The sequence below is a fragment of the Galeopterus variegatus genome, unplaced genomic scaffold (genome assembly GCF_000696425.1).
Source record: "Galeopterus variegatus unplaced genomic scaffold, G_variegatus-3.0.2 Scaffold9896, whole genome shotgun sequence".
NCBI lineage: Eukaryota > Metazoa > Chordata > Mammalia > Dermoptera > Cynocephalidae > Galeopterus > Galeopterus variegatus.
Genome location: NW_007736007.1, coordinates 45,911 through 57,057, shown reverse-complemented (window position 1 = coordinate 57,057; position 11,147 = coordinate 45,911). Strand labels below are relative to the sequence as shown.

The window sequence follows — 11,147 nt, the reverse complement described above, 5'->3', positions numbered from 1 at the left end:
CCCGCTCACTGGCTGAGCGAGGTGCGGGAGCAGCACCGAGGGTTGCAATCCCGTTGCCGGTCCCTGGTCTGGTACGGGGGCAACACTGAGGGTTGCGATCCGTTGCCGGACACGGAAAAAAAGACAAAAGACAAAAAAAATAATAATAATAATAATAATACAGAGGAAAGAGAGTGTGCAAAGTTCTGGGGGTCCTGGAGAATCCAGCCCTTTCAGGGAATAGAGTAGACTCATGGTTAAATTTGTGTTTTTAAAAATAACTCAAGCAACAATTTGCATGGAAGAGAAACTAAATAGGAGGTAATTACCATAGTAAGGAGAGATGATGAGAGACTGAATCAGGCTGGTAGTAGTGGTAATGAAGAAGACAGGACAGAGAAACAGACTACTTAGAAGGTATAATGTCAAGGTTTATCATTTGGATGTTAAAAATAAAGGAGAAGGATGAATNCGTCCAGCTTAGAGCGACAAAAGCCTTTCACTGAGCACCACAGGGTCTGGCAAACATTCTGAAAAATGAATGTGAGATTGCATTTTTCTGTATTTTCAAACCTTGCACAAAAGCACTTCTACAGGTATGGTAAAATATATGAGGGTACTTCAAAAAGTTTGCGGAAAAATTGAATTAAAAGATAATATGAATCTTTCCATGAACTTTTTGAAGACCTCTGGTGTGTACTCACCCACACACTCACAATAAATGCCATTGTCATTAGCGAATAAGAATGATGGAAAGTAATCTTAGAGGTCTCAGTTCAAACTTAATTTGGACGTTGTCACCATTTATAAACAGGGATCTATCTGTAGGTCACACTAGGCAACATGGAAATGAGAGATAAAAACCATTTTCTAAGAGTTGTGACTGTAATTTCTCTATGTGTGTTGCAATATCCAGCACTCATTGCCCTTGGGCAGGGTAACTGATGACATTACCCATCAAAGGCAAATTCAAACTGTGCCTGGAAGGCAATCTGATTTCAGACAGTGGGGCAGTTATAACTTGTACCTGCTCGCTAAAGGAAACAGAAACTATTCCACACAGAAATTCTCAGCTTATTTACTTATTACCCAAAGTAATCGGCTTGCTTCAGCTGCTAGGCAGTGAACTGTATATTCCCTCTTATTTCTACCCCTGTGGGAACAAGGGAAGGTTGACAGGATTCTTTTTTTTTGTTTGTTTTTATTAAGGTAGTATAATTTAGCTGTTTTTATTTTTTATTTGCTTATTTATTTATTTATTATTTTAATTTAGCAATATACAACGTAGTTGATTTTTGTGTCCCTTTACCAATTCTTCCTTTTCCCCACTCCCTCCCCAGGATTCTTATATGTCATCTGTAATGGCCCAGCTGCTTTCACTATCTTTTAGTCTTTTTTCCTACCTACCCATCTCCCATCATTCTACCTACTCATTGTGCTCTACATTGAATAGGTTTTTTAATCATAAGATTTCATATTTTAAACAATTNACTCATTGTGCTCTACATTGAATAGGTTTTTTAATCATAAGATTTCATATTTTAAACAATTTTAGAAAATTATTAGTCTTTATCTCTCTAAATTTTGCCTCTTCATTCTCTCCTTTTGGAACCCATAATTGCTGTTGATGAACCTTCCTGTTCCAACTTTACCTTCATATTTTATAGCTCTCAATTTTCTTATATATGAAAGTTGAGGAACTTTCCTCCTCTATCGCACAAGTCTGAGAAATACTTAAGTGAGATGAAAAGTAAGTTTCTTAGCTCTAAATTCCACTTGATTGATTTTCTCTTCAGCTGTGTCAAGTCTGGTGTATAATCCATTCACTGAATTTTTACATCAATGACCACACTTCCATTTCTAGAAGTTGGATCTGTTTTTCTTCATATCTACCTTATCACTTAAACACTATTGTTCTTTCTTTTCTCATCTACAATCCTTCTTTTATGTATTTATTTTATTATTCATACCTAAAATTCGATTATCAAAAGTTCTTGAGGGTTTATTGTCTCTCTTCACTTAGCTGAAGTTAGATAGTTTTAAAATTTAAATTGGAGGCTGAATTGTGAACTTATTTGAAGGGTTGCTTTATCTACTGGAGCTTTGTATGTCCTTGGTTGACTGGGAGGTAGCAGGGGAGTTTCATCTTTATTCCTAGGCATCCACGGTATTACCAGGCCATGTGTTATTAATAATTTTTTTGGCATGGAGTTACTCAAACTATATAGGGTAGAAATTTGAACTCTAAGTCAGCATGAGTCTGGCCCATAGTAAAGAATTTTCAAGTGAGAGTTATACAACAGCATTGCCCTCCCCTATGTCCCCAGAAACCAGGCTGAGATAAAAGATGCTTCTCTGCCATTTCCCTTGGCTGATGGTGGATTTTTTTCTACTCCACCTTTCCATGGAGGCTTAGCTCTTTGAGAATCCCAGCTTCAAGTAGGGGTCTTGGTTCTAAGTCCTGGCCCAGCTCAAAGTGAACGTGTTTCATTGTTCCCATTTGGATGTTAAAACTCGGGCCCTTTGTTATCTCTACATAAGCCTCCGTATCCATTCGTGAGTATCATCCCCTCTTTTAGTTTTTTGTTTTTTCTTTTCCTGAGGATTTCTTTTACTTTCTTGTAAGTTTATTATACATTTTTAAAGGATGATACACTGGGCGGAAAGTGCACAGAAACTCTACTATCTTTGCAATTTCTTTGGAGATTAAACTATTTCAAAATTAAAGTTATAATAAAGACAATGATGTTATATTTTCTGCTGTTTTAGGTTTTTTTTATATCAAAATCATTAGGTTATCTTGGCTGCAATTTAAAGAGATCTGATGGCTTCATTCAGCTATCTATTGAGTGCCTATTATGTGCCATGCACTGCTGAGTATCAGCAATAAAAATTTCCTCAAAGAACTCACAATACAGCAGGGGAGAGTAAACAAGAAGCTATAATATACTCTAAAGAAGTCTTTGCCAAAGAAAGTGCATCACAGGACATAAAGTGATATTTAAGCTGAGACCCAAATGATAAGTAAGGGAAATAATACAGAGGAAAGAGAGTGTGCAAAGTTCTGGGGGTCCTGGAGAATCCAGCCCTTTCAGGGAATAGAGTAGACTCATGGTTAAATTTGTGTTTTTAAAAATAACTCAAGCAACAATTTGCATGGAAGAGAAACTAAATAGGAGGTAATTACCATAGTAAGGAGAGATGATGAGAGACTGAATCAGGCTGGTAGTAGTGGTAATGAAGAAGACAGGACAGAGAAACAGACTACTTAGAAGGTATAATGTCAAGGTTTATCATTTGGATGTTAAAAATAAAGGAGAAGGATGAATTGGGGATGAATCTTTTTCCTACATTGGGATCTAGTGATATTTGTCAACCGGATGGGAAATTCAGGAAAGGAAACAATTTTAGAGATTAAGTTGGTTGCTATAGAGTCCATAGGTGTGAAGTACTGTAAATCCTGAAAATCACTATAGAATTTTCTCAACCGCTACCCAGTTGCTAAGGAATGCAGGCTCCATAGAATTCCAAAAAGGCAGGGTCAAGGAATGTAATGACCCCAACACTAATCCTTCTGCTTTACAGACATCTTGCCATAAATGTAAAGGTTTCATTTCTGTGTCTATATCTTCGGATATCCAAATATTTCCTTAGCTTTCCCTTCAGCATGCCGGAGATCTAAAGCCCTGCTTATACCCACCAGAGGCACCAAAATGTCCAGTACTTACTTCTACTTCTTGGCAGAAGGTAGCATTGGGGCCATACTGTAGTTGGCATTGGTGGTGAACATCATAGATCACTCCAGGGGCAATCACCTTGGACTTCAAGCCTTTCTTTTTAGGTGTGTCATCAAGACAGAACCCCCAGCCTCGGCTGAAAACAAGTTAATAGAAATGAGAGCAATTGCTTATGATTCCCTTCTTCAGTCTTTCATTCAACAGAAACCTCTATCTCTCTAGTTTACTCTTTGTCCTTCAAGATAACTTTATTTTTTTCAAGGCAGAGAACCCAAGGGGTAGAGTCCATAAAGGGAAATGCAAATCATATCCCACACCATAAGTTAGGAAATACAAGCAGTGGTAAAGTTAGAAAATCATCATCTTACTCTCACTGGAGTTTGGATGATCATTTCTGACTTATCCTGGTTGTTCCTGCCAGTCCCCAAGGACTTAATTTACAATCAGATCATAAAAAGCTAACTTTGGAGCAGGATCAATCAGGGAGGGGACAGGATGTTCACTTAATACAAGCAGTGGTAAAGTTAGAAAATCATCATCTTACTCTCACTGGAGTTTGGATGATCACTTCTGACTTACCCTGGTTGTTCCTGCCAGTCCCCAAGGACTTAATTTACAATCAGATCATAAAAAGCTAACTTTGGAGAAGGATCAATCAGGGAGGGGACAGGATGTTCACTCGGCTGTGGCTGGAGGGTAGAGCCCATCTAGATCTCAGGGTCAGAGAGCAGAAGTGAAATCTACCCCTTCTGATGCCACCTTGATCCTGTGGCCTGTGGGATGGAACTGAGCCTTTTCCGGGCATCCAATCCCTTATGTAAAACTCAATATGACTTCCAGTTTAAAGAGACCAAAGGAAGGCTGTCATGAGATGCACTGTCACTTACTCCAAGAAGCGGGTGATATACTCCTTGCTGCACTTGGACCATGTCAGCGGGGTGGGGTCGTACTGGAGCTGGTGGGACATGATGTAGGGATGCCTGCCCACAGGTTCACAGTCATTTTCTTTCCCGTCATGCTGGATGCCAAAGCTGGCAGGGAAGCACAAAGCATAAGAACAGCAAGCAGACAGGCATTGAACAGGGAGAAAAATCATAGTTTCTCCAAGGTGACAATAAACCCATAGAGAGCCACTTTTGTACAGGAGGCAGCTGTTTATTTACAAAGTGAGACTTTGAAGTTGGAGGGGGATAACTAATTTTGACTAAAAAGCACAGAGAAAATTGTAGGCATGGCTTTGCTTCAAATACTCAACTGTGGGAGCCATGTGGCTAACTCAAAAACTTATGTTTGGCAGAAAGATAAGAGCTCTTGGTCTGGCTTTCTGAGTCTGGAGTCAAGAGGGCCAATCCTGCCCCAAGAGATCTGCTTTGCCCTGCTGCAGCAACCATTGCACCAAAGAACAAAACCTTCCTTCTCCCCTTTCATCATCATTTAAGAGAGAGCATGAAAAGGGAAGCCTGTGGGAGACTTTGTCAAAGGTGACAAGCTTTGAGGGATGGATTTCTTTCTACTAATGCTACAGTAGTCCTCCAATAGCTGACACATTAGGGAGACCTGCTTAGTGGTTATGAGCAGGGTTTTTTAAGACAGATGATCTGGTTTTGAATTCCAGCTCTATTACTTAATGACCTGAGAGTTACTCAAACTTGCCTCATTTTTCTCTTTTAGAAAATGGGGTAGTCATCACAGTACTAGGATGAAGTATGAATGGAATAAAGTCTGAAAACCACCTAGCCAGGTGCTTGGCACATAATAAGGGCTTCCTAAATGAGAGAAAATTTCAATTGTTGTTTTATCATGGTTTAACTTATTTTCCTTTATTCCAGATGATAAAGTTTATACTTTGAGATTTGTCAAAGGTCACATAGCTCATTTATGGCAAAACTAGGTCTGAGTTTCAGATCTTTGTGCTTCTAACTCAGTGCTCTTGTCGGTCTGCCCCCTGACCTCCCACCACCAGCGCTGACCAGGTGAAGCAGCCTTGACCATCACCATGGCAAGGGGATGTCTGGGAAAGAAACTGACTCAAAGTGTTTGTTTAGAAGCTGCATCCTCAGGATCACCCAAAGACACCTTCTGAGATTCCCACAAGAACTCTCTCCACTGTTGTCTGTGTATTGGAGATGTGGGCTCACATCTCCAAATCTGAACAGAGGAAGGAATGGCTTTTTACTCTTCATAGAGAAATTCAACCCCTCTGGCCAGGAAGCTTACATCCAACTATAATGAAATCTCCTGACCAGCATTAGCAACTCTTGCAGAGAATGATCTTTGGGGGATTTAGAGATTTTCTTATATTTTTGTACAGTATGGTATTATCAACTTACTTAATAACTCTGATCACATTCCACATAAACACAAAACTCATAAAGGAGTCAGAGAATTAATCTACAAAGCTCTTACCACCAACCCACAAAGAATGTGATTCAATGAAGCTTCCTTCTGAGCAGTCCTTCCTTAGGCTGTTGCAAATTCATTCCTACCCAGCTCATGAAGTATGCCATAGTTCAATAGTTAGTAAAAATCCTAAACTCCAAGCAAGGTTCTAAACACCTGCATGAATAATGGTCTTTTTAGCACAGAAAATTCCAGTACACCAAGCCATGTGCCTGGGTCCTGTACACTGGGTGGTTTCAAACCTATACAAAATACATCAGTTCCCCAAAAGTTCATTTTGTTCCATCTAAATTTTTTAACTCACTAAAGCATTTTCCACTCCAGCATTATCACCCACTGCGTACTCTCATCTTATGAGAGAAAAGTAGTGCCACTAAACAAATGTCCCCCCAGTCTTTGTCTACCATCTCCAAATGGGTAGAGCAGTCCAGTCATGTGGGTTAATAATAGTGAGGGATGAGGAAAGCACATGGGGCCATAGGGATGAAAGGCCTGTTTCCAGGAAGCTGCTTTCCAGCACATGGGGTGGAACCTGAACAGTAGTTTGGAGTAGGGAGTCCTAAATGGTCTGAAACAAGTTACTGGCTTGTTGGATTCACTTGCTTGCTTTACTTCATCTTCATTGTTTCAGTTCCTTTAAGGTGAGTCGCCAAATTATAGACAAGTTCAGTAATTGCCTGGGTTTCAGTGTATCACTCGGTGGAATATATCCATCTCTTCCCTTTTATTATTCATTTTATGGTGTGGTAGAACCAGCAGATCAAGAACCATGAAAGGGTGAATATGAATTTTTCTAACTCATTCAGGAAATACCAATTTTGCATATACAACAAGTAAAGCTCTGTAAATGAAATACACCACAATCCAGAATGGGGAAGATAGTTAGTACATAATGCCTGCTGTGGGCTGAATATCCCCTCAAAACCCAGTGAAGCTTGATCACCATTGTCACAGTGCTAGGAGAGTAGGAAATCAGATTACGGTAGTGTTAAAAGGTGGGGCCTTCGAGAGGGAATTGAAGTGGTGAAAGTGGGCATCCTTGTCTTGTTCTTGTTCTTAGAGGAAAAGCTTTCAATTTTTCCCTGTTCAGGATGGTGTTAACTTTGGGTTTGTCATATACAACTTTTATTGTGTTGAGATACTTTCCTTCTGTACCTAATTTGTTGAGAATTTTTATTGTGAAGAGACATTGAATTTTGTCAAATGCTTTTTCTGTGTCTATTGAGATGATCATATAGCTTTTGTCTTTCATTTTGTGGATGTGCTGTATCACATTTATTGATTTGCATATGTTGAACCATCCTTGTATCCCTGGAATGAATCCCAATTGATCACGGTGTACTATCTTTTGGTGTGCTAATACTTTGTTCAGAATTTTTGCATCTATGTTCATCAATGATATTGGCCTGTAGTTTTCTTTTTTTGTTATGTCTGTATGTGATTTTGGTATCAGAGTGTTACTGACCTCATAGAATAAGTTTGGGAGAATACCCTCAGTTTCAATTTTTTGGAATAGTCTCAGAATAATTAGTATTAAATTTTCTTTAAAAGTTGGGCAGAATTCAGAAGTGAAGCCACCTAGTCCTGGGCTTTTCTTTCTTAGGAAAATGCTGATTACTGATTCAATCTCATTGCTCATTTTTCTCTGTTCAGGTTCTCTATTTCTTCTTGGTTCAGTCTTGGTAGTTTGTATGTGCCCAGAAATTTATCCACCCTCTAGATTTTCAAATTTGTTGGCATATAGTTGTTCATAATAGTCTCTAAAGATTCTTTGTATTTCTGTGGAATTAGTTGTAATTTCTTCTCTTTCATTTCTGACTTTTGATATTTGGGTCTTCTCTTTTCTTTTCTTGGTTAGTCTAGCTACTGGTCTGTCAATTTTATCTTCTAAAAAAACAACTTTTTGTTTTATCAATCTTTTGTATCTTTTTTTAGTCCCTACTTCATTTAGTTCTACTCTAATATTTAAAATTTCTTTCCATCTACTAATTTTGGGATTTGATAGTTCTTGCTTTTCTAGTTCCTTGAGTTGTAACATTAGGCTATTTATTTGGGATCTTTCAACTTTTTTGATGCAATAAGCACTTATTGCAACAAACTTCTTTCTTAGTGACACTTTTGCAGTATCCCATAGGTTTTGGTGTGGTGTGCTTGTATTTTCGTTTGTTTCAAGGAATTTCTAGACAGATCAATTAGGCAGCAGAAGGGAACAAAGGGTATCCAGATTGGAAAAGAGGAAGTCAAATGGTCTCTTTTTGCAGATGGCATGATCTTATATATAGAAAAGCCTAAAGACTTCACCAAAAAACTTTTAAAACTGAAAAACAAATGCAGTAAAGTTTCAGGATATAAAATCAATGCACAAAAATCAGTAGAGCTTCTACATACCAACAAATAAGCAGAAAAAGAAATCAAAAAAGCAATCCCAATTACAATAGTTACCAAAATAATAATAATAATAATAATAATAATAATAATAATAAAATACCTAAGAATAAACCTAATCAAGGAGGTGAAAGATCTCTACAATGAAAACTACAAAACACTGATGAAAAAAATTAAACAGGGCACACACAAAAAATGGAAAGGCATACCATGCTCATGGACTGGTAGGATTAACATTGTGAAAATGTCCATACTACCTAAAGTGATCTACAGATTGAATGCAATCCTATCAAAATACCAATGTCATTCTTCATAGAAATAGAAAAAGCAATCCTAATATTCATATGAAACAACAAAAGACCTCAAATAGTCAAAGAAATCCTGAGCAAAAAGAGTAAAACAGGAGACATTACATTACCTGACTTCAAATTGTACTGCAAAACTATAGTAACACAAATACCGTGATACTGACATAAAAACAAACACTTGGACCAATGGAACAGAATAGAAAACCCAGAAACAAACCCATGTACTTACAGCCAACTGATCTTTGACAAAGATACTAAAAACATACTTTGGAGAAAGGGCAACTCTTCAATAAATGGTGCTGGGAAAACTGAATATCCATGTGTAGAAGATTAAATTAGACCCCTATCTCTTACCATATAGAAAAATCAACTCAAAATGTATTAAATACCTTAATGTAAGACCTGAAATTATAAAACTTCCAGTAGAAAACACAGGGGAAATGCTCTAGGACATAGGACTAGGCAAGGATTTGATGAGTAAGACCTCAAAAGCATAGGCAGCAAAAGCTATAATAAACAAATGAGATTTGATTAAACCAAAAAACTTCTGAATAGCAAAGGAAACAATCAAAAGAGTGAAGAGACAACATACACAATGGGAGAAAATATTTGCAAACTATGCATCTGACAAAGGGGCTAATATCCAGAATACAGAAGGAACTCAAACAACTCAATAGTAAAAAAAATATATAATCCAATTAAAAAATGAGCAAGAGAGCCAAGTAGACATTTCTCAGAAGAAGACATACAAATGGCTAAGAGGTGTATGAGAAAATGCTCAACATCACTAATCTTCAGGGAAATGCAAACCCAAACCACATTGAGATATCACCTCAACCTAGTTAGACTGGCTATTATGAAAAAGACAGAAAATAACAAACACTGGTAGGGATGCAGAGAAAGAGGAACCCTCCTATGCTGTTGGTGGGACTGTAAATCAGTACAGCCATTATGGAGGTTTCTCAACTACAGATAGATCTACCATATGACCAAGCAATCCTACTGCTGGATATATACCCAAAGGAATAGAAATCATCGTGTTGATGGAATAACTGCATTCCCATGTTTATCAAAGCTCTAATTCACAATAGCCAAGATATGGAACCAACCTAAATGTCCATTGACAGATGACTGGATAAAGAAACTGTGGTACATATATGCAATGGAACACTACTCAGCCATAAAAAGAGTGAAATTCTACCATTTGCAGCAACATGGATGACCTTGGATAAAATTATGCTAAGTGAAATAACCCAGGCACAGAAAGAGAATTACTGCATGTTCTCACTCATATATGGAAGCTAAAAAAGAGAACAAAACAAAATAAATAAATAAGTAAATAATAAATTGAACTGTTAAATGGAGAGGGAAGAACTGTGGTTACTAGAGGCAAGGGAGGGATGGTGAGAGGCTGGTTAATGGACACAAAATTACAGCTAGATAGGAAAAATAAGTCCTATCAGTGTACAGTTGACCCAGGGATCTACAATTAACAATGATTTACTGCATGTTACCAAATGACTGGAAGAGAGGTCAAATGTGCACACCACAAAGAAATGATTGGGTTTTGCAAGGATGCAGGTAATTGCTAATTACTCTGAAAGGATCATCACACATGTATACAAGTATTGAGACATAACTGTGTACCCCATAAATATGTACAATCAATAAGTTTCAATAATTTTTTTTAAAAAGAGGTGATTGAATTGTGAGGACTATGCCCTCATCATGGGTTGGTCCATTCATGGATTGATGGGTCAATGGTGTAGTGGGTTGTCACGGGAGTGGCACTCGTGGCCTTATGAGGAGAGCAAATGAGCACATACAAGAGCTCTTGCCATTCTCACCATGTGATATCCTGGTCGCCAAAGGACTCTGTGTAGAGTTCCTGGCACAGAAGAAGGCCCTAACCAGATGTGCACCCTGGACTTTAAAGGATCATCACACATGTATACAAGTATTGAGACATAACTGTGTACCCCATAAATATGTACAATCAATAAGTTTCAATAATTTTTTTTAAAAAGAGGTGATTGAATTGTGAGGACTATGCCCTCATCATGGGTTGGTCCATTCATGGATTGATGGGTCAATGGTGTAGTGGGTTGTCACGGGAGTGGCACTCGTGGCCTTATGAGGAGAGCAAATGAGCACATACAAGAGCTCTTGCCATTCTCACCATGTGATATCCTGGTCACCAAAGGACTCTGTGTAGAGTTCCTGGCACAGAAGAAGGCCCTAACCAGATGTGCACCCTGGACTTCTCAGCCTCCAAAACTGTAACTCGCGCACAGCACGCTGCCATTAAACATTTCTTGAAGGCTGGGACCTCATCTTA

The 11,147-nt window shown here is 38.2% G+C and overlaps 1 protein-coding gene across 1 annotated transcript in view; it reads right to left on the bottom strand.

Moving 5' to 3' along the window:
- The window catches only part of LOC103609648 (A disintegrin and metalloproteinase with thrombospondin motifs 12), a gene marked incomplete at both ends in the record, with an annotated part of 79,125 nt that overhangs the window by 32,154 nt on the left and 35,824 nt on the right, over nt 1-11,147 (bottom strand). The window contains 2 exons of the mRNA XM_008593949.1: nt 3,708-3,852; nt 4,604-4,747. Of these exons, the coding sequence (XP_008592171.1) occupies nt 3,708-3,852; nt 4,604-4,747 (289 nt within the window). The remainder of the gene's footprint in view (nt 1-3,707; nt 3,853-4,603; nt 4,748-11,147) is intronic.